Raw genomic sequence first — 24,218 nt, 5'->3', positions numbered from 1 at the left:
TTGCTGGCTACCAGACACCCCGGGGGTGGTGTAAAACCGGAGACCTGGACAAGCAGCCGGAGCAGCCGCACGGCTGCCGCGCTGGGAATATCTACTGCAAGTGGGAAAACAGACAGGCTTGAGAAATGTTGCTTCAGGTACCACCTGATGGACTACAGAGGAATTTTAACCAAAACTGGTTTATCCTCCAAGGATTGCTGTGGTGGGGGTCAGAGGATGGGCAGACCCACAGTCCCCACTGGCATGGCTCTCTGCTCCCTCTACACCCTCAGCCAAGGGGCACAAACTGGTCCTCCACCCACCCGGGTGCCCCCCAGGGAGCCCCCTCCCAAAGGTACATGCTGGCAAAAAACCCAGCAGCATCAGGATAAACCCCCCCAGGCTGGAAAAACACCTGAGACCCCCAAGTAGCATCCCCCAGAGCCAGGCATCTCTGAAGCACAGTGTGCTGGCTCTTCCCTGGCTCTCCAGGGAACGATGGTGCTGGTAAAAAGGGGCAGCAGCATCCTCAGGGACGCCAGTAATTCCTTAACGAACCCCTCGCTGGAGCCAGGGAATCTCCACCCAGGGGTGAGCACACCCAGCCTCCCCCCAGCCACCCCCTTTGCTGAGCAGGATCCAGAGAAAAAGCACTTTTTTTTGTTTGTTTTTCTTTCAGTTGTTTATTTTCAAGCTCCAAAAGGGGTATTACAAAGAACAGACAGGAAAAATAACAACCGGAAAGCTGTTCTCACACAGTAGTGACAGCGTCCCTTTAGTATGGAGGGGGACTATGGCCGAGGTGGCAGCAGCATCGGTGCGGGGACACGATGTGCCCCGCGCACGCCGGGCTCCCCCCTTGCCAGGGGAAAGCTGTTCACTGATGAGCTGTAAACCCACAGTACCAGCTCAGACTCAGTCACTTGCTTTCTGAACCACAACATGTCAACCTGCTCTTTTTTCCCCCCATATGGACCCCAAATAAGCAATAAAACCCCCATTTAAAGATGGGAGCTGAGGGATGGGGTGCAGGCTGCTGATTGAGCACCTGCGAGCAGCAGAGCTGGACAGGAGGCTTTTGCTCTCCAAGGAAATAGAAACCAGCTTCTTCAAAAGATAAAATCCGCCCCTCAAAACAGTGCTTTAAAGGCAAATTACATCCCTGCACAACAGGGCTGCAGCAGAGGTCATGCAGGTGATGCCACGCCTGGCTCCACATCACAACCCCTTTGGCCACAGGCAAGAAGCCACCAGGAGAGAAAATCAATTTCCCCCCCCAAAACCAGCAAGCGCACAGGTGTCCTGGGCTCCAGCAGCCCACCATGCCTGTGCCAGCAGCACTCCCCTCCGTGCTCGGGGCTGGCGGAGCCAACACGGCACCCAGTGCTGGCACCAGTACGGTACAGCACGGTCGTGTGCCGGATGCAACCAGAGGCAGCACTGCAGTTTACAAGGAGCATCTCCCACATCCTAACTCATCTCAGAGGAGCCGGGATGCTGCACTGACAGCCAACACAAAGCCAACGGAGCCGGGACGAGCTGTCTACGGAAACCTCCCAAGAGCCAAGAGTTTCAATTTTTATTTATTTTTTTTTTTCTCTTTCTCTCTGTTTAAAAGCTATTTGTTCCATGTGCGGTGGTCCCATGGCATCCCGCCGCTCCTGCTGTGTCCCCGAGTGCGCCCAGGGCGGTGGGACAGGGTTCATTTTTCTTTGCGAGGTGCTTTTTGCTTCCACGATCACACAAACTGTAACAAGCTTTACAAGAAAACACTGGCGAGTCCCGAGGTCTGGCAGCAACCTTTTTCTGCATGGGCTGAGGGCAGGAGGCTCTCCCTTCCCCTCCTCCTCCATCATACATGTCCTTCAGCCTCTTCATCTTCAGCACCGGGAGTTTTCGGTCCCTTTTCACAAGCTGCTTTCTCCACTGCTTTTTCGACCCCAGTTTTGCTAGCTGCTTCCTGCAAAACAGCAAATAAAGGACAAGGAGTTGGAAACAGGAGAAGGAAGTAGCAGGCAGGTGATAGTGATGCTGGGGATGGGTACAGGCAGCCAAACCTGGCAGGGCAGGCAAAATTCCCCCCCCCTTGGCTCTCCCCTGCCTATCGACCACTGCAGCTCACATCAGAGGCTCCTGTTTTCCTGGCTCAGTGGTTGGTGGAGGTTAAACCTCATGGCCTCAGTGAGCCTTTGGGGAAGGTATGGGATCATCATTCCCACCTCAACAGGAGCAGGGCACTGACACAGAGCGAGCCAGGATGGATGGATGCAGGGGCACAGAGGAGACGGACACAGAGATAAAGCAGCAGCATTGGAGTGGAGATACAGGACTGAGCCATAGGTGCAGCCCATCTGCTGGGTGCAGGAGAGGAGCACTAAGGCACGGTAAAGCCTTCCGCCTGCTCCAGCAGTGACCCTCCCCATCACAGCCAGCTGCACGAGCCAACGCACCACAGTGCCAGCAGCTGGCTGGGACGGCTCCGCTCCCTGCCCCAGGCCAGTTACCCCGGCATGCTGTTCCCCAGGGTCTGCACCGGTCACTTATTCCACAGCCTCAACCTCTAGGCACTGGTTCAGAAGAGATTATACTAAAAATGACCCGTGCAGACAGCTTGCAAAGCTGTGTCCTCTCTTGTTACAGTACACCGGGTTTTGGTCAGAGGAATTTTGGATGAGAGCCTGTTACAAGACAGCAATCTCTCCGTACAAGCAGAGGAGCAGGCTATTGCCTTACCAGGTTCAGGAAATCCATACTATCATGTCTCAAAATACCCTTGGCCTTGCCAGAGACAGGATGACATTTCATTTTACCGGCGACCAGGAGGTCATCAACAGTCACTAGATGGGAACAGCAAAATTAAGTACAAATGCCAACCCTGTTATCAGCCCTCAGGAGCTCGCACTGCAAATACTTTTATTGATGACTGAGCATCTGACAGCAGTCTCCACGTAGGAGAGACCAAGAAATAAACCACTTCTTCCCACTGCAGCAGGCTCTATCCCTCCATCCTCAACCTGATCTATAATTTAATTGGTTTCAACCCATCTTTTCTCATCACAAACCTGCCAAGCATCCTTCAAGTGCAGCCTGCTAGATGGCCAAAACCAGGCAACACGCACCTTTGCATCCCTCTCCGCAAACTTTGTGAACATGTTGGCGTAGATCCTCCGGTCCCGCTCGTTGTGCTCCTTTGTTTTCTTCTGGCAGACAGAGATCTGGGATTTTGCTGCTTTGTTCTGGGGATTCACTTCCAGCACTTTTTGAAAGTCACATTTTGCCAGCTCAAACTCATTCATCAATAACCTGGCTTCACCCCTCCGGTACAAGCCCTTCTCGTTGTCCTGGTCCAGTCCTAGTGCCTGGAAACACACAGGTCCCTGTTAGCAACTTGGGCATCCCCCAAAGACTCCCTTACGGTCGAAGCCTCATTTAATCTGCCAAAATTAGGACAAGGTGTCTTCAAGTCTCCAGACCACTTGCATCTTGCTCAACAAAAATTGACTCATCTACATCAGCAGTTGGCAGGTCATTAATATAGTTTAGTTATTTCTCCTTGCTTAAAATCCCCCTGAGAGTGGCAGTCAGTGGGAGACAAACTCACAGACAAGAAATCAGGTGTAAACGCTAAACCTGAGCCCAGGGGAGCACAAAGAGCTCAGAGGCAAGGGAGCTGATGGATTAAACAGGGTTTTCTCTCCCTGCTTTAGCAATGACATTCTTTTCCTTTAGTAAAAGCCACATATGCATCTCAAGAGATGATTCACCTTTTAGATTAAGGCAACTAGCCTTACTATCTTTCCCATATGCAAAATGCTTAAATTTAAGTCTTTTATAAAAAAGAATTAATAGTTTCCTGACAAATACAAGGTTGCAGCTCTTCTAGGGACTGGCAAAGCCCCATTCCACCCCTCAAGAGACTTGGGAGATCCGCTGCAGCTCTGGCGCAGACTGCCTCTGTCGTACCCAGATCAGCACCCAACACCTAAATCCAGCCTGGGCAGACGCAAACAGTGTCCTAAGGCTGCCGGTCCGCATGGCACCCATTCACGTGGATCTGGCTTTGGAAGAAAAGATGTTGTAAGCGCATATCCAGGTGGATTTTCAACCCCAAAAGGCACTTTTGCTCCTGCAGTCTCCAAGCATGCAGCATCCACAGAGACCTGGAGGTGGAGAAGGGATGCCACCATCCCACTGCCGCTTGGAAATTGCTTCTTATACAAAAAGAAATTAAAAACCCCCAAACTCCCAATGAAAACATGCAGGAGAAGAGGATGCTCCAACACCCAGGCTCATGCACCTCTACCTTATCGCAGCACTCAACAGCTTTGGCGTACTCTCGCAGCTTCAGGTAGCACATGGCCAGGTTGAGGAAGGCAGCCAGGAGGAAAGAGTCAGAGGCTTTTGACTCTTTTTCAGACAAGCCATACTCCATTTCCAGCCAGGACACAATCTTCCCATACTGAATCACTGCCTGCAGGTATTTGCCTTCCTGGGATGGAGCAAAGAAGAAGAGGCTAGAGGAACCCGCGCCGACAACGCTTGGTCTGCTCCCGAAACGTCCTGGAAACAGGTTACGAGTTTAACGCAGTGTATTAAATAAATAAATGAATGAAGGAGGATGCCTAATACCTACAAACACACCGGGACCTGGCTGGAGCTGCTGGTGTGCAGCCCCTGTAAAAAGCCAAGTCAGAGCTTGCGTTCCTCCTCTGTGCAAAGCAGAGGAGGACCAGGACGCCCCAGGAAGGGGAACTGCAAAGCCCCTAAGCATTAGCCCTGGCCACATCCACCCCTGGGAACAGTCCAATCTGCCATCCTGCTCCACAGGGAGCACACGTGGGCAAGGCAATGCTGAGAAAGGAGGAGGTATCTCAGGGAGTGAGAAAAAGGCAGAGGAAGAGCAGGACTTGCCATCCCCAGCACTGTCTGGGGGGACACGGCTTCTCTGACACTGATGACTGCTAAGTCATGTATCTGACAGTCACCCCCAATTTATTTCTATCTCCCTTGCTCCGCCTCCACCATCCCCAAGTTTACAAACCTTGAAGTACATCGTGCCTTTCTCCTTGACGATGGCAGCCTGCTCCAGCTTCTCTTTGGTGTCCATCTCCCATGACTCCTTGGCCTGCAAAGAAATGCTTGGAGCAATCCCAGCGAAGCATGGCAACCCACTGCACCAGCAGGACCACATGGCTTTCTAGGACTGCTCGTTAACGAGCTGGGCTCGTCAGGGCAGTAATAGAGAAGGGAGATCTGCCAGCTTTTTTAATTTGAGGGTCTGGGAACAAGGAGACACCCAGAGCACATGTGGGGGTGTAAAGAGCCCTTTACAACAGAGAAACCCCCACCAGCTTTGGGACTTCACCCTGAGCAAGGTGGTTTGTCCACCACAATCCCACAGGAGGAAAAACCCTGACAAAAAAATAAACCCCAAAAAGGGAAGAGGAAGGTGGGGAGAGACATCCCCCAGCAGAGAAGGGATGTAGTGGGTCTTGCTCCCATTCCAGCCAGCATGATGGGGTGGGAAGGGGATCCAGCCAGGGATGCAGCACAGCAGCACCTGTCCCATCCCATGGGCATCTCCTGCATCCCGTCCCCAGCCTCCTCACAGGCACAGCCAGATTGGCATGCCAGCCAAGCTCCTCAGGGTCCGCTGGCTGACCACACCAAATTTGATCTGTGCAGCCCGGGGCGGGGGGGGAAGAAAAAAAAAAAAAAAAAAAAAAGAAGGAAAAGGAAAAAATATAAAAGAAAAAAAATACAAGGAAAAACAATAAAAGGAAAAAAAAAAGAAAAAATAAAAGGAAAAAAAAAAGAAAGTACAAAAGGAACAAGGCTAGGAACAAATAAGAGAACCAGCCTTGGACCCCAGCCAGAAAAATAAAACAAACCAACAGAGAAGAACAAATTAAGAACACAGAGATCCTTGGTGACGTATCCACTTCAGCAGGGGCCGGGCTGCAGCCACGCCAGGGACAAAGGGTGGACGCTGCAAAGGGACTGGCGTTCCCATAACCTGGGGAGGGACCAGCGCGCTCCTACCCTCACCTTTTCAAAGCTTTTCAGCGTAACCTCGTACACCAGCTCCGCATTCGCCTGGATGCCATATTTCGGCTTCCCTGCCTCACCAAAGCCGTACCTGAAAGGGCAGAAAGAGGCTGTCAGAGCAGGGAAAGGGGGGGAAATCTTCATTTTGGCAGCATTTGGCCATAAACACAGTCCCAGGTTACTAATTCTGGTTTCACACCCAGCTTCGTGCCTGCAGCTTTCTAACGCTTTGGGGCCAGGGTGACGTTATTCTCCCTGAGCAAAGATGTCTGACAATATACAATGAATTATATATTGGGAATCATCCTCTCTGGCTGCATCAAACCCATCTTTTTATACAGGTTTCTCCCCAGTGTAAAGATGCAGCCCTAGCGATTTTCAGGGACACATTTTCCTTTCAGCCACAGGACTCGGATAAACCCCTTTTACCTGATTTTTTTAAAGCATCTTGTGATTCCTGCCTACGTGCCACCGGTCACTCTTGCCATCCCTGCTGGCATTGCTAACCTGAGGCTCTCCTGGGGAGTCCTATTTTTGGGATCGCCATCGTCCATGAGTGCTAAAATGACCGCGGATGCTGGAAGCTTAAAACTAGGTGACATCCCCAGAGGGATGCTCCTTACCGTGGCCCAAGGTAGAGGATGCAGTGCTCTCCCCTCTGCATCTTCTCAAGGGCTTTGTCAATGCCGATGGGGATGTCATGGTCCTCCCCTTCGCCCACGACAAACTTCACGTCTTTGCAGTCGAACCTGGTGCCACCACAGAATCCCTCGAGGTGAACTGCAGGGGGGACAGGGCAGGATCACACCCAGAACCACTCAAACCAAGGCAAGGTGGGCTCCAAAGAAAGCATCTTCTAAATTATCTTATAAAGCATATCTCCTGAAATCCAGCAAAGCCTCCAGCCCTGGAAGGAGGAAGACACAGGGCTGGGTGCAGCCAAGCAGCCCCTGGTGAGCAGAGCGGGATGGGGAGGGCTTGGAAACATTGCTGAAAAGCAAGGCAGGCATATCTTGTCTAACCAAGGACCAGACAACAGATAAACATCATGACTAATACGTTCCCCTCAGTACTCAACTGCACGAGTCAAGTCTTACTGGAACTGGATATTGCTCCTGGCACGCTGCCACACAGAGTTTATCACGGTGATTACAAATCTTCTATACAGTGCTATACTGCCTTGCCTTCTACCTCGAAAATAAGGCTATGTTCTCCTGCCTCCAAGAACTCAAAGTACAAGATAAACTTTTTTTTTTTTTTTTTTAATCTTCAACCAATAACCATACTGTTCCAGCCCCAGACGCTGGCAGAAGCGCAGCCAGAGCGGACACCAGGTACCTGGCACATTCACCACCTGGTACTCCTGGCTGGGTTTCCACAGCAAGATTATGCTTTATTTATTCAATCCTGAAGACGTTATGGGCTTTGGGGAGAGTTTTATGTTCTTTGCACTCTGCTTGCAGGATACAAGGCATACGTGTATGAGCAGGTATAAAGTAAAAGCAATTTCATAAGGAACTCCTACGTACCGTTTAAAAAAAAGCCAAAACAAACAAAAAAGCTTTTAAGAGGAAAAACTAATGGTAGGCATCACAACTGTGCTTAAGGACTTTGCAGGCTGGAAGGACACGAGCTTTACCTTTGCTCGCTGCAGAACAGAGAGGAGACATCGCCTGTGCAAGCACTGCTGAACGGGGGAGAGGAGGGATGCTCGGAAAAAAAAAAAAATCCTCAGGGCCGGGGACTGCTCTCAGAACCCCTCCAGCACCGTGCAGAGCCGCAGGATGCAACCCGAGCTACCGTGCAGCACCGAGCATCTTGCCCTGGGTGGCAGGAGGCGAATGCAAGCAGATGCCGTGCCAGGCACGGCAGAGAGAGTCTGGGCTCCGTAAGGGAAAGCTGCAGCCTGAAGGAAATCTGCCCATCTCTGCCCCACTTCCCTGCCCTGGAACCTACTGCAAGTCCCCAGAATGAGACGCACAGACTAAGAGAGACCACAGGCAGACTCCGGTTCCCAGGGCAGATCCAGCCCTTGGGCATTAAACACCGTCGTAACACAACCCAAGGATGCTCTCCCCACCGCGGGGGCGAGACATCAAGCTCTGCCTCATCACCCCGCTCCTGCCAGCCACCAAAGCCACGCTAGGACTCAAGGACGGTACAGCGGAGGATGCTCATGTGCGTGCCAGCATCCCGGGATGCATCCTGCATCCATCACTGGTGTGCAATGACCACAAGGCTCAGGCTGGTGTGCGCTCACCCAGCTCGCGATGAGGACAAAAGGCAAATCCAGCTCCTTCGGGGCTGACCTCTGCTTTTACATTACACAAAACCAAGCTGGCTATTTTCTTAAGCATAGGAAAGCAGTAAATTCAGCCTAAAATACAGGTAACCCAGCAACCCCACAGCACCATACCATCTCCCTACATGTTCCCAGTGAATACGGATCCATAATCTCTAACCCCAAAAGCAGCACTACAGCTCTCCCGGGTCCCCTATCCCCAGTGGGATGCGGCAGTGACAGGAAGATCCCGCTTTAAAACAGGACACGCAGGAGGATGCCGCGATCCTTCCCTTGGAGAATAGTTTCGCTCTATTTTAATTGCGCATAAAATACACTGGGCAAAGAGGGGAAAAATCTCTGCTCGGGTTTCCAGGAGCGGGTCAGCTGGCTGCAGTTGCTCTTGAATTACAGGGAAAAAAAAAAGCTGCTGAAGGAACATCACTCCGGTTGCAGCCCTGACTTATTGTTCTCTCGGTGCCTGCAGCGATTTTGTTTTTGAAGAGCTGAGAACAGAGTGTACCGAGTGCGGCTGGCACACGAACTTGATGTGCTGACAGCAATTTGTACTCAGATTAAAAATGGAGAAGGGGGGAGGGGGGGGAAAGGTTGTAACAAAAGCTGGAATGCCAGATTTCAACTGCAGCCTGGGTTTTAGGGACCGGAACTGTGAATTAGGGTCTGTAAAACTTAAAACCTATAAAAACGCTTTCAAAACTCCAGCTTGGAGATGCTTGCTCCTGGAAGGATGGTTTCTTCCAGTGTAATTCCAGTGGCAACACACCTCCCAAATACACAGCTGAGATAAACCATCACTGCTCCCCTGGGTCACAGCCTTGCCCCAGGGTGGGCTGCTGTGCTGTCCCCACAGCTGCCGTGCCATCCCCAGCACAGTGCCCATCATAAATAGCGTTGCATTTGTTTAAAAAAAAAAAAAAAAAGCCTATTTGCACCCAAAATGCTCACTGCAAGGCTGCCTTGTGCTGCTTCTCCTTGTCCTCTCTCACGGGGATGTATTTAAGGGTCTCCTTCCCTGGGATGTATAGGTCCAAATGAATTAAAGGGCCACACGAGCTGCAAATGGAGCAGCTGGCACAGCAGGCAGGCTGCCGGCGGAATCAGCGCAGCATTCCCGATCTCTGCCCTGCACATGCAGCGCTGGCTCCACAGGATGACCTGGCAGGGCATCCATCTCCATGATTCTAACCACGCGTGTGCTCTCGCTCGCAGCGTTTGCTCTGATGGATGCATTCATTTGAAATAGGTAAAGCAGGGACAATAGGCTGTGGGGCATCAAGCCTACGAGGAGCCTTGTTATTTGGCTCCTTATGTCCTTTCAGAGAGATGATTCCTGGCTGGTGCCCCCCCACCCCCTCAGTCCCCTCCTGAGCCATTAAAGCATCCTCACATTCCCGAAAACCTTGAGCTGCAAAGGGAACCATAGAGGGACCAGGGCTCTCCCCGTCCTCCGCACTGGGCACAGTGCTGCCCGTAAAGCGCTCAGACCTAATAAAAATAAAGAGGAATGCTGGATCTGTGACAATTTCAATTATATTTAGTCTTTTAGTTTAATCTTTGGGGTAGCGGAGCCGGCTTGATGCTCGACTTGCGGCTGGTCCCCAGCTAAGATGCTCACCACAGGAGAGGCAGTTGAATCTGAGTCCAAAACTCATTTTTCCTTAAAAGAAAGCCTCATTAGAAGAACCAGCCATTTAAGCGGCGAGCTTTATGAGCTGTCACAGCTCAGATCCAATTTCTCCTTTGCTAAAGGGAGTTAATCTTTGTGTACAGGAGCTCTGAAAGAGAGAAAAGAAAGTAAATGCCTCCTGTACAGAGTGAGCTCTCTGTCTGTGGCTGAGTGGCTCTTGGGAAGGAAAACAAAATAAAAAAATTAGCCTGGCTTCCCTCATCCAGCCCCGTGAAATGTCTGCTCCACAAATGTGATCAGAACAGGGAGAGCCCAACAGGACCCAAGCTCCTCATCCTCCCATGTCAGCTGAGACCACCCCAGCCTCAGCAAATCCCCTGCATTAATCTCCTCCCCCCCTCCATCAGCAGCAGCGCTCTGGCCACAGAGGAAGGAAAAGAAAAAGTTCCATTCTGCAAGAGGTGTGATAAAACCCACCAAAACTACAACCAACATTGGGACAAGGTGGCCAAAGAAGCTGCTGAGCGCCTGTGTCAGTGCCCAAAATGCTTAGCAAGGGATGCCATCAAGGGAGGACGTCCTGGCTACTGATGCTTTCAAGGCAAGGCAGAGCTAGGCTTTTGGCAGCCAGTGCATCCCAGAGCAGCTTGGACACTGTGTTGGATGCAAAAGGGTCAGGGGGAGACAGCAGAGCCCCAAAACCCCAGCTGGCTTTGCCTTCTCCATCCTCCCCCCAGCCACCGACTGAGCAGTTCCGGGGCTTGCAGGGATGTGTTTGTCAACACAACTAAAAAAACAGAGCGCAGGTTATATTCGAGTCGCTCCATAATTGCCTGGCTGCTCCCGCGGCTTGTGGTTTTCCAATCAACCCTTCTGGCCAGCAGCTCTGGCAGAGCCACCGCCGGGGCCATGCCAAGGGAGAGCTCAGAGGAGCATCCCCGGGTGGGCGGGCAGTGAATCACAGCTCTCCCAGCCCCACTCCATCCCATCCAGCATCTGGATGGATGGAACTGCATCCCACCATGATGCACGGCCACCTGCAACCTATGTAGTGCCAGCAGTTCCTTGCCAGCAAGAAAAAAGCTGGGCTGCTCCGAGACTGGCTCACTCTTCCAGCCTCCCCCACAAACAGACCAGTACTCACTTTCCACTGTAGCACCTTCGTTAGGATTGGAGTAACCTTCTCCCTTCTTCTTAATCCTCCGGATTATCCCTCCATCCTCAAACAAGTCCTCACCTTTGAAGTCAAGCAGCTCGACCTAAAAAATAAAATAATAAAGAAAAGGTGGGCAGAGCTTGGGGAGGGGTGGAAGGAGAAGAGAAAAACAACAGAAAAACCACAAAGCAGCAGTTCATCCTCTGGCTGGAGAGCTAAGCTAGCTAATTCTCCATTCAGCTGACGAGCAGAAGTTGCCCATAAAAGCCAGCTCCAAGCCACAGCATAATACACTCGATTTATTAGAAACTGGGACACATCCAGTACCTGAAGCATAACACAAAGTAACAGTAAAAATAAGTTTATTAAGCCTGTAAGGGTACAACACGGCTGGTGCTGGAAGATGCTGTGAAAGCTGCCTGGGACCAGCATGGGCAGGACTTTCCCCTTCGTTCTCCGGCAGGACCCGCTCTGACCCACGGCTTAGTCCCCACTCGACTTGGAAGGGCTAAACCTTAATTTAGGACAGACCCATTCCTCCTGCCCCACTGCCTTGTCCTGACGAGCCCTGCTCAGCGAGCACACCGTGCCAAAACCTTGGCTTTCCTACCGCCCCGCGGCACTAATTGGTTTTTAGCACCCAGAGGCATTTCCCAGACGCTTTCTCCTTCCCATGTACATTTTTAAACCGTGAATCTGCCTGCTCCCCCCCACCCGCCCCGGCACCAGGGCTCTCCCCAGCCAGAGTTTCAGTCCCAGCCTCCCAGCTCAGACACACATTTCTGAGAAAACCCTGGCAGCGGTTCCTGGAGCAGAGGGACACGTTTCAGGAATCCAAGCTGGTTTTTTTGTTGGTTTTTTTGTTGTTTTTTTTTTTATTTCTGAGCTGGCTGGCAAGGCAGAAAGGGAGCGAGCGAGCTCATCCACGCGCTGGCTCGCCAGCATTACTTGCCTCAAAAAAGAGGGTGGCATTGGAGGGGATTTTGGGGGCACTGCCAGCAGAGCCATATGCATACTCGGGTTTGCAGAGCAAGTAGCAGATCTCTCCCTTCTTCATGGTAGCCACCCCGATGTCCCATGCCTTGATTACCTGACCTAGGAGAGAGGCAGATGTCAGGCAGGAAAGAGCAACTGGCAGCCCAGAAAAGACCCAGCCAGAGTGGTGCAAGGATGGCACCCCAAAAAAACCCACCCTCAGATGTCACTTAAGGAAGGGCTGACACCATCCATCTGTCCGGCAACAGGGTCCCACGCCCCAGGATCACGCCACCCCGCCCCGGGATCATCCCACGCTCAAGCATCGCCACGGACAGATCCCCCAGACTGGCTTACCCTTGCCCAGGCTGAAGACAAAGGGCTCGTTCCGATCGCGGCTGGAGTCAAATTTTTTCCCGTTGGCCAGTTTGCCTTTGTAGTGGACATAAACCTTGTCCCCGATCATGGGGGACTCATCTTCACTCCCAGGTCGTTTAATGATCTGAAAGAGAGAAACCACCTGTGAGAAGGGAGGCCATGGGACAGCTAAGGATGCATATGGAGAGAGAGAGAGAGATACAGATATATACACACACGCATACATATATATACACACACACACATATATATATATATATATAAAAAATATATATACACATGGATATACACCCCGGTGCTGCTCTAAACTAAAGGAAGGCTCGGGGGGGGAGTCACTCAATTTGTCTTCCATCAGCCCCTAAAAATAAATCCTGATCCAGAGCCACAGTGATGGAGTGGGACAGGGCTGGGAGTGGAGACCTGCCCATACTTTGCGGAGGTGTCTGGATAAACACTGCGGTTCGAAATCTGAAGCGAATGCAATTACGCTCGGTTTCTGTCCATACACATTTTACTCGCAGGGGTGTGTCATTTCACTACTCACATCTTGTCAACACTTCTTTTTTTTTCTTTTTTCTTTTTTTGAATGCTACAGCCTGGAACAAGCAGTTCTTAAGCTGAGGATGGAGCAGGGGAGGATGCTATTCTTAGAGGAAAGGTCTTATTCAACTGGAGAAGAGCAAGCGCTGGGGAGCAGAACTATCCAGAAACGGCCCTGAATATGAAAAAGGGGCTGTGGAGCAGACTGGATGACCTCAGTAATGTGCTCTTTCTAATGTCTGTGAGTCACACACAAAAATGCTTTGTGGATTTACAGCTAATAATCTGATTAGGAACACAAGAGCAGCGAAATTCATTGAGCAGCCTGAATCCATCAGTCTCAAACGCCACTCTGTCCTTCTTTATTCCAAGTGATGCTCATCTCCTTTGCCTTTCAAATAAAAAAAATCAGTCCTACAGCCCTGGAAGTACTACATGACCCCAAGGGCTGGGGATGCAGCCCACTGACGTGACCATGTACCCCAAAATGCAGAAAGAAAGGCAGGACCCTCCTGGCAGACCCCCTCACCTTCAGGACCCCTCGGTCTCGAGCCGGCGTGATGTCCTCCCCGCGCTCGGCGAGAGCCGCCGCCTGCACCTCCCCTTCGCTCTTGGTGGCCTCATCAGTGGTCATGGTCTCCTTGCATAAGCCCCAGACCTGGGGAGACATGGCACGCACCCCGCCAGCCCGTCAGGACCACAGGCGGTGGGGTAAGAGGAAAGGGTTAAAGAAAACAAGCAGCTTGCTCTGCTGCGGGCCAGGGCAGGAAGCTTCGAGCACATCTCAAGCGTGCAGAGCGGAAAATCCCTTCCCAGGGGCCACCCAGGCCACGCAGAACCACAGGGCACAGGAAACCCCAGTGTGCAATGACGGCCGTCCTCGCCCCCAGGGACCGGGGACAGCCCCACAGGTTCGCCTGGCTGCAGCAATGGGGATGCATCACGGAGGTCCCCAGCCTTCACCTTCAGCCTCCCTAAATCAACACTGCACCCCCGGCATTGCCCCAGAAGGCTCCCCCAGCAAGAGTTTTACCCAAAAAAGCACTGGCAGGTAACGCACGTGCCAGCCGACCGACTCCTGACACCAGGAAAAACGTGGAAACTCATCATGGGGTGCTGCACCCAAACCATGGGGATCTTCCGCAGTAATGCTCTACCGAGCATCCACTTTGATGCAGGACTAGCATTGAAGCACCTACATCAGCAGACACCAAGGGCAGCAGTGAAGCCAGGAGAGATCAAAGTGCTCATGGGCGAGAAGCAAAGGGCTGATGGCCACCAAGCTTCACCAGTCCCTTCTGACTCACGTAGAGGTGGGCACCCCTTGGGTACAGGTGCTAGAAATAAGTGCAGCAGGCTAGGATTTGCCTTTTGAGTTATTTTATACAGTTCAAGATTTTTTTTCCACAAGGAATTGCCTATTTGTCAGAGACTCTATTATTCGGAAAGCAGCACTTCAACCTCAGGCAAACCTCGCTTTCTCTTGCCCACTAAAAACACCCTAAAAAGAGAGAGCAGGCTCCAAGTTGCAGGCAAGCAAAGCATCACCCTGCATGGAAAGACCTGAACACACAGCAAGCATCTTCTCCAAAAACTGAAGCAAACCCAACACCAAGAGAATCCCAACTATTTGGGTGGATAAAGAGAAAATTCACAGCAAGACTCTAAGAAATTGGGGGCGTTTGGGCAAACTGCTGCAGCACCACGCTCCCAACATCACCGCGCGAGCAGCCGAGGTGCCAGAAAAGCCATGTTTTTCGTCAAACACAGACTTTTTCCAACAGCGCCTGGTGAAAAGAGAATTGCCTACAGTTTAAAAAACATATTTCCTGATGATTTCCTTCAGACCGTAAGGCTATTTTGGTAGCCGCACTGCTGCGCGACACGTAATCAAGGAAACATGTGATGGAGAATTAGAAAGCGATGGGGTTTTTTAAGACATAAACCAGATCTATTAAAATCACTCTAAATTGCGAAGCTTTCCCACAGTCTTTGGTGTGGAAGCTGATGTTAACCAGCAGGAGAAATCATTCATTCAGGGGATTCAAAAAGAGCAAAGAAAGGATGTTTTCAGCTCCAAGGGCAGATAAGTCGTGCTGCAAGAATTGCGCTCCTCGCACCCGGGTGGAAAGGGAAGAGCTGGAGCCCGGCCCCCCCGGCACAGGAAGCCACTGAGACACAAAGAGTCCTGCAATGGAAGAAGCAAATAGAAAAATAAGGGAACTACTTGCTGCAATGCTCAATTATCACAGTCTTTGGGGTAATACTTAATGAAATTTTGCATCTGCTCCCTTTCGCCTGCTCTGCTGAGGTTTCAGAGGGGAACACCTGAAAAAAAACCCACTACAAAAAAAGCAACTTTGGTGGTGAGACTCTCCATCTCATGGGTATTTATACATTGGAAAACATGCCATTGGTTACTTCAGAAGAAATTTTTTTACAATGAGGATGGTGAAACACTGGCACAGGTTGCCCAGAGAGGCTGTGGATGCCCCGTCCCTGGAACCATTCAAGGTCAGGTTGGACAGGGCTCTGAGAAACCTGATCTAGTTGAAGATGTCCCTGCTCATGGCAGGGGGGGTGGACTAGATGACCTTTAAAGGTCTCTTCCAACCCAAACTATTCTATGATTCAGGTGCTGAGACAGCCTCCAACCCACCATGGTCCATGCTGCCCTGCCACCACTGTGGCCATCCTCTTGGAGATGAGCAAGGAGGTGGTGGTCCCCATCATGGCACAGGCACGCTGCCAGCACCATGCACTAGCTCAGGGCTTCCCGGCACAGATCCTGTGCAGCACGAGGGACGCAGCATCCATAACCCATTTATTAAAGGCCAGGAGGGAGCCCAAAAAGGGGAGAAGCTTGCAAAAGAAGTGCCACCTCCTGGGGCAGAACCTCCCAAAGTCCAACAAGCAGCCACCGCTGGGATGCAAAAGACGGATGGGGAGGTGCTGGCTCCGGCTCGCCGGTTGCTAAATCCCACCAAGAGACATCTAAAAATACATCATACGCATCCTTCTCATTATTTTTCTACGTAAGCAATTAGTGGAGTCATCCAGGGAAGCTGGCCAAGGCGAGCGGGAGGGGAGACGCTCTGCGTCAGAAGCAGTGGGAGGGATGGAGCCCACAAGACTGGCTATTAAGATGTGGTCCATGTTATGAAAGAGCTCGAGACTTCTCTGTCCAGCAAAAACGGCTCCAACTAGGTTAGAGAAAAGACCACGCCGTTCCTGCTTATCTCCAGTTTCAAGTGACAGAAGGCGGCTGGCTGCGGTCCAAAATCCCAATTAATTTGAAACAAATAGTTGCAGGGAAAAAAAATATCTGCTACTCCCTGAGATTTAAACACCAGGGAGCCAAGGACTGTCGCCAAGAGCCGTGCAAGCTTGCTGGAGGTGTCAGAGCCTGAATCTTCTCATTGCAGGACCACATGTGCTCCGGATACAGGGAGGGGATTAATTAATTACCCCGTGCTAAAGCCTCTGGGCGTTTCTGACACCCCAAGCAGATCCCGCTCTCCCGTTGCTGTTACCCACAAGCTTAAAGTTGTAAGTCTGTAAATGAAGCCAGGCTAAACCATCCTCCCTCCTCCAAACACCCACACTGCTTCATTTCCCTGGGATGTAAATACGGACAGGTGGGAGGAGGAGAGAGGTTGGGGAAGGGTTAAAGCCCTCCGGGGTCCTCTACCGAAAGGTGCAGCAAGGTGCAGCAATTCCGCAATGCATAAGGGCAAAGAAAGGCCACCAAGAGTGAAGGTATTTCCATGCACAGAGAATAAAAGCGATGGGAAAGTGACTGAAGAAATCCAGAGCATGCCCCAGGAAAGGCGCACATGGATGACAGGGCAGTCTTACATGTTTTGGAGAGGTTTTGCACAGCTTCGTTCTTCCCATTCTGAAGCAAAGTCCCTTGCAGGAGCCTGTAAACCCCCAAAAACGCCCCTGCTCAAGCTCCAAGCCCGATGCTGGGCTCCAGTCCGTACCTCCAGCCACCACCTGGGTGCTCGTGGCTGGGCTCGGGGCTGCTTTGCAGCCGAAGGGACCCAAGCCTGCCACCTTCACCCTCCCCAGGCCCTGCGAAAGGGCAGTTATTCCTCACTGCTAAAGGAAAGGGTTTGGAGTTTTCACTTATTTGCTTTTAATCAGTCCCCGCTCTACTGGATGATCTGAAAATGCAGCATAGCTGTTTACTATAGCTCTTAAATTACAGATTAAACAAACTTTAAAATCCAGAGGTTTCAACATCTGGACACAATCTCTTCTTCAAGTGCAACTATTTCAGCATTAATTAGTATGAAATACATTGAAGAGCTTCTAGCTGAGCAAACAAAGAGGCTTGCAAGTTCAGGAAACTCCTACACACGCACAACGTGTGCTTCACTCGGACCAGCACATCCCGACCCTCGGTGCCGACACACGCCTGTTCTCAGCCCCACTAAATTAATATAAACTCCTTAAACTCCTCAAAAGCAACAATGGCTGCATCCTTCCTTCTTGCCAATCTGTTGTTTCCCCAAACGCCGGCCTGCATGCTGGCACGAGCAGTTCCAAATATTATTTTTCCCTCCTCCAGATGGAGAGTGGCATCACCACCATTGACGCTCATGAGCAAGCGATGCCCATGTGCAATTAAGCCACAAGCAATGCTCACGAGCAATTAAGCTGCAATCAATGTCCACGAGCAATTAAGCTGCCTGCAGTGGGCACAGGCTGCCCAGGCAGAGCACGCTCCTGCACACCCCAATACAGCTGGGCAGCACTACAGCTTTGACCCTGATTTTAGCAATTCCATACAATCAGACATGAATTCAGTTGCTGCTTCAGAAAAATAAACTCTGTGCTTTTTTTGTCTATTTTTTCAAAAGCAGTTACGACTGCTTTTTTTTTCTTTTTTTAAGCTGGGCAGTGGCTAGTGTCTTCCCCACCTTCATTATCCTCTGAGCACTGCATGTTTTTCAGGCCGTCAGCCAGCACTGCACGGGCGCTTGCAGAAATGCAACGGGTGCATCTCGAAGCCCTCTCCCCTTTGCACACGCCTTTCAAACGAAAAAAACTCTGCTCCAGGAGGATGCATGCTGTACAACACCAGCACACACTGCGCATAAAAACACGCCATAAAAACAGGCCATTTATTTTTACAATCCCCTCTCCGCATGGATGTTGCTATCTTCCAGCCCAGAGAAATAGGAGAAAATTCAGAGCAGAGAATGGGATGCAGATGTCCGACCTCAGGCTGAGGACAGACAGGTATCGCACATGCTAGGGTTTCACCAAACACACGATCCCGGGCCACGTTTCCTAGAAATCGGCATACCAGGAATTTGCCAGCTCCAAATGGAAACTTCATGTTGCAGATCCCTCCCGGAGGCTCACGGGAGGGGAAAGGGAGGAGAGGGAAGAGAAAGGCTGGGGAGGGTTTTGAGGGGTCTCACCTTGCCACCATGCGATGACTGGAGAAGGTTCGAAAATCCAGGGAGGATCCTGGGAGGTGCCTACCCAGAGACACAGTGGGGATTTCACAAAAATACCTGGTAAGAAGAGGGGAAAAAAAAAGAAATTAAAAATAAAATAATAAAATAAAAAAACACATGTGCTGTATTCTAAAACAGGATTTAAGAAGAAAGGAGAACTGAGATGGTGGTTTTAAGCCACAGACCACGCTCCACCATGCTCAGAAAGGGGTGATAAGACCATGGACAAAACCTCCTGTGGCAGCTCCTCTACTGCCCACAGCCACGGGAAGATGCTTTGACTCGCTGTTTCCATAAAACAGCGTTCAGCATCTTATCATCAGCTTAAAAAAAAAGGGGGGGGGCGGGGGGGAAGACTATATTCTGTCCAACTTTTTTATTGACCGTTGCTGAAAGTCAGGATGAAAATTAACAGGATGGAAAAATAAGAGCTGACTGCTCAGGGGTTTGTTTTTTAAGACCCACTTAGCACAAAGCGCTTTCACTTCCAGGGCACCACAACAGCCTTAAAAAGCTCCAGATTGCAACATGGGAGGGAGTTTCTTCAAAATGCAAAGGTCAGGCTAAAAACCAGCAAGTCTAAATGCACAGGGGAGAGACATGGGGCCCCGAACCCTGGTCACCATCACCCCAAATCAAAGAACGACCCCATTAGCGCAGCAGCTGGGCTCTCTCCACTGTCCCACCGTGGTTTCACTTCCCCCTCGATCGAGAAAACTATTTTTTCTAATAAAATAGCTACTTACTGAGCGAACCGTCCCTGTGCAGCAAGACAGGGAAGACCAGAGCAGCGATTTTCCCCAGGTGAGGGTGTTTTAAGACGCCTGCAACACCAGCCTGCAGAGCAGAGACCCAGGGAGACAGCGTTTGAGTTGGTAATAAATTAAAATCAGAATATCTAAGAAAATACGACCTTCTTAAGCCCAACAAGGCAGCTCCACGTAATCCTCAGCTCCACTCCAACACATAAGGATGCACCCAGACACTGAGTGCTATTTTTCACACTCATACACCACAGTTTGAATTAAAAATTAATAACTTTTTTTTTTTTTTTAAATCCTGGCCACTTGACATTTTCCCCCATCCTTTAAAATAAACGGGGAAGCCATAAAATTTAAATTATCACTAGCTGAATAAGACTCACATGGATTGATTTACTTCTTAGCGTGCACGTTGTGCAAGCAGCTAACATCCCGACGGGCCAGTCATGGCAACTTTTATTCAAACAAAAAAACAAAACGAAAACAGAGCTGCTTTAATTGCCCAGCACCCTGACAAACCTCCATCGCGCCCAGGGTAAACCGGGGACAGAAGCAAACTCCCTGGTCTCCTTTATCCGCAGCCAGTTGCTGCTCCAGGGTTACCTCCTTCTGCCCATGGAGACCCTGGTACCCCCCGAGCATCCCGGTGCCACCCGCCCACAGGGACACCCCGGAGAAGGACACAGTCACCGATCACCTCCCAAGGGCTAGAAGGTATCAGTGTTATTAACAGAAGAGCAGCAGCAAAGGAAGGTTTTTAAGCAATTAAGAGAATAACGAAGGGAGAGAAAAGGAAACTACTGCACGTGGCTAACTTAAATACAACGGTATGTGTTCCCGTCACACTTGCTTAATCATTTTGCCTAGCTAATATTTTTAAGCTTCTGAAGTGGTTTTAGTTAAGATCCAAGTCACAACTAATTTTTTTTTCTTTTTTAAATATGTGAATAAGAGGCTGCGCTCAAGTTTCAGCTGCAGCAAAAGGAACAAGTGAGCAGGATGGCTCACTGCTCCCTGCCAGAATAAATATTTCAACAGAAAGCAAGATGGGTTCAGCCTGTCTGCATCCCCAGGGAGTGGGGCGAGGACACTCACACCAGTGACATGCAAAAGACTTTCAGAAAGGTTGGGGTTTTTTTTGCTTCCAGTTTACAATATAAACCCATTAAAAATAATCTGGCTCTTTTGCTGATTATCTAGCAAAGCACCAACGAGGAAAGGCTTGCTCGGTGTTTTTTCCAGGTTGTTTCAAAATAAGAAATCGCAGGGATAAAGCTCCTTTGGACTCGACCCTCTTGCGAGCATCCCATCAGCAGCCCATGGTCCATCCCCTCCAGCACAGGTACCCAGAGACACAATGCCCCCCGCTTTAATGTGAAACGGACAAAACCCAAGCAATATTTTTTTCTTCCCCTCCTGTATTCCAAAAGACAAACATATACTGAGGAAAGAAAAAGCCATAAACATTTATGGGTTTTTGCTCTTTCAAGGGAAGAAGGTGCCAGGGATGGGATGCGGTCAAGGGTTTTACACACCGATGTTCCTACCCCGCCTGCCCCCAAAGCCGTCCACAGCCCCAGCAAGGATTTCAGCTGCTCGCACCACAAAAATCACAACAAGCCTCTGCCACAAGCAGCATGTCCTGAAAATACTGGAAAAAACAGGAATGCTGGAGCTGGCAGCGAAGCCTCTGCTCTCCATCAGCAGGGACAGGCACCAGCCTGCACCCATCCCGCTCCTGGAGGGGCTGACACAGCCTCGGATGATGGTAAAAAAAAAATAAAAATAAATAAATTAAAAAAAAAAGAAAAAAGCGTATAAATAGCTGTTCCACATCTGCCTGAGCTTCTCGGGAAATGGCTGGCAGAGGGGCCAAGCACAGCATCCTAACAAGCTCAGAGGCCATTATATACAGACACTCGCATAACAGCGGGGAATGCAATTTCCTAATGCTTTCATAAGTTAGGATTATGTAACTGGAGGGGAAAAAAAAATATAATAATATAGCCAAGCAGGTTATATAAACCATCTTTAAAAAGTGAGAAAGTACTTGACATCCCACTACCCACTCCTTGGCACCCTCTAACTGCTTTTTTTGCCATCGAAAATGAGCAGGCTCCTTTCATCGTGTCTTCTCCACTGGTCAAAACAACCAGGGAGAACAGACCCAGCCAGGCTTTTTGGGACACTGGAAAGAAATATTCCACCTCTGGCTGTTAAACGTGAAGTTCCCCTCCCCATACAGCACACTCCGGTAAAGCTCAACCCTTCCACGGGTGGTTCAGAGCATCCTCCTGGCAGCAGCTACACCAACACCAAGAAATTCGATTTTAAGAGACAGCTTGGGGGAACTAAAATAAATACAAAATGGGAATAAACAAGAAATGCCTTGTTTGCCAAGTCTGCTCCAATTTAGCCTTTTCTCCAGAATAAATTCAACAAACAAACTTAAGATTTATTTAAATTTTTTTTTAATTTCTAAAAGCATCTCATTGCTTGCAACAGATTTAGGGGTTTCTCCAACAAACTTTCAGCCAGGTTACCCTAAACCACAGCACCCCCCCAGCAGCGGAAATGCTGTATTTAATCACGTATCCCCACGCACAAGGGCTCAGCACCATCTCGAGAGCCAGGGTGCCAAATCCCAGGGGGGATCCCCGACTCGGCATCCGGCATTGCCACCGGCAGCACCACACCCCCAGAAATAAGCCAGCGCCTGAGACCTTTTTTTGAAGCCACGTGTGCACCAATGGTCTATAAATGCCAAATTATATCGGGCAAATGGCAATTCCCGGCATGTTGCGAAACACCAGCCTGTTCCAGTGCCAAATCGGGATTTCTTGGAGAGGACAAGGAAATGCTACGAGCGGCCAAACTGATGGAGGGGAACTGGGACAGCCACCGACATCGCTGGGGGTGCTGCGAGGTGCGGGGGGCTCAGCCCTGGGGCGCGTGGGGAGTGAGGGGGAGTCAGGAGGCTGCCGAGGATGCTGTGGCTTTGGGGACGATGCCGCACCGTTGCCGGGTCACCCTCAGCCCTGCCAGCCCAGAGGAGCAGAAACACACGTGTACCAACTGTGCACACGCGTGTGCGCACGTGCGCGCGCACACACACACGTGTGCATCGCTCAAGGATGGGGAAGGAGCCCGCATCCCCGCTGGGACAGGGGTCACATCCCAGAGATGATGCTATTTGCAAGGCAGTGCCTCCTAGGGCTTGTTTTATTGAATTAAAGGGTTAAATTTAACATAAATCAAAAAGTACTTGAAATGGGAATACTTTCAGTGAGGCTAATTTTCTAAGAGCGATACTACTATTTATGAAGATGGGACATCACAGGTAGAAGATGATTTAATTGCAGTCCCTCATGATCCCCCCTCTCCACTGCTGACAGTTACTTTACTACTATTTTCCTAATTTTCCAGTACACTCACTTGCAGAATCAGAAATCCTTATTTCAATCACAATTCCTAACTATGGAAAAAACTCGTCGGCTCCATGACAAACAAGTTACATGAACAACTCGTACATTAGAGCACTCATGGCCACTTCTTTATATCCACAAACACACAGCATTAAAAAATACCTTGCTAAGTAATTTATTATTTCCCTGTGATATGCGTAAGATCGGTACGAGCTCCACAGCTCCCACAAGGGGCTATTAACAATTTTACATAAATATATATAACTGAGAGCAACTATAAAATAAAATATTAAATAGTGTAAAATTATAAATAACTGAGAACAAATTATTCTCCAAATACTTTACAGAATATTTCCCCCTCAAAGCCAGCCTGGGGAGCCATGGGGGGGGATCTTGGTGCTGAGCATATTAAAGCCTTACAGCAAACTTTCTCCTTCTGCAAGCTGATAATTAAAACACACCTAATTACACAGCAGTGATGTTCCTGAAGGACACAGTTTGGTTTTTACTTGGGCATTGTCCTTATTTTCTGGCTCATCTCAGCGGGGAGATGCTCTAACAGCGCTGGGAAAGGACCTCAACGTAATTCAAGCGTGTGCTGGGCAAATACAGCCTTGGAAAGCTACGATTATTTATTTGCTTTTATTTTTTAAAAAAGAAGAAAAAATAATTGCACAAGCTCTCATCCCAGCAGACATCTCTGCTCCAGGCAGGATGGGCATCACAAGCAGCCCCCATCGTGCCAGCCTTCCCCCCCCCGAACCTCCTCCAGCACTGGTGCCGCTCCATCCTCCAAGCCCAAAACCACAAGAGAGGCTATGTGCCGTTATCCCTCCCAGCGAGTTTCAGCAGAAGCGATAAACTTCCCCCCCAATCCCCAAAAAACTTCTTTTCCCCCCCCCCCCCCCACACCATCACACATTTTCTCCAGCACAAGCCCCACCTGCTTCATCACCCCAAACCCCCCCAGAGACGACCCTGGCCACCCCTTCCTCCACCAGCACCCCATCACCTCTGGCTCCTGTGACCACCCAGCTCCATCGCCCCCTCGCCTTCCTCCTCCTGCGTCACACAGGTTGCTGTCATCACCCATCACGCCGCGGGGCCAAGGACCAGCATCTCACTAAGTACCAGTATCCCGCCGATGGACCCCAGCATCCCCAACAAGGGACCCCAGCACCCCACCTTTGGGCTGCAAAACTCTCAGCACCACTGGAAGGTCGTTCCTGCTCAGCCCTGCACCCCTGGTTAAGCCCTCGCCAGCAGCAGCCATCGTTCCCTCTGCTTCGGCAGCGTTTCTGTCCCCTCCCCAGCAGTTTTGTCCCATCTCTAAGGTACCAGGCTGGAAATAAAGCCTGAGCATCTCCAAGTTGCAGCATCACCACCCGACCCAAACCCACTACACCTCTGGGAAAACAGCCCATAAAAGCCAGTTATAGGCTCTGCTGGACAGATTTAATGATTTTCTTCTTCCCCTCAGCCCTTTGCAGGGCAGGGAAGGAGGCAGGAGGGATGCAGCTTCCCCACATTTTAAAGGAAGGAGCAATTTGTGC

The 24,218-nt window shown here is 50.3% G+C and overlaps 1 protein-coding gene across 1 annotated transcript; it reads right to left on the bottom strand.

Annotated features, from left to right (window-relative positions):
• Positions 1-1,586: 1,586 nt before the first annotated feature.
• FKBP5 (FK506 binding protein 5) lies at positions 1,587-19,286 on the bottom strand. Its single transcript, XM_010584638.1, has 12 exons — positions 19,226-19,286; positions 18,323-18,536; positions 13,535-13,663; positions 12,445-12,589; positions 12,065-12,207; positions 11,101-11,215; positions 6,651-6,807; positions 6,028-6,118; positions 5,021-5,104; positions 4,283-4,468; positions 3,099-3,338; positions 1,587-1,939 (listed from the first exon to the last, which is right to left on the bottom strand). Exons 2-12 carry the CDS (start codon positions 18,353-18,355, stop codon positions 1,832-1,834), a joined length of 1,431 nt encoding a protein of 476 aa, XP_010582940.1. The 5' UTR covers positions 18,356-18,536; positions 19,226-19,286; the 3' UTR covers positions 1,587-1,831.
• Positions 19,287-24,218: the final 4,932 nt, after the last annotated feature.

Source organism: Haliaeetus leucocephalus, unplaced genomic scaffold (genome assembly GCF_000737465.1).
Source record: "Haliaeetus leucocephalus isolate CR32 unplaced genomic scaffold, Haliaeetus_leucocephalus-4.0 Scaffold1000, whole genome shotgun sequence".
Taxonomy (NCBI): Eukaryota; Metazoa; Chordata; class Aves; order Accipitriformes; family Accipitridae; genus Haliaeetus; species Haliaeetus leucocephalus.
This window is presented reverse-complemented; position numbering and strand designations above follow the sequence as displayed.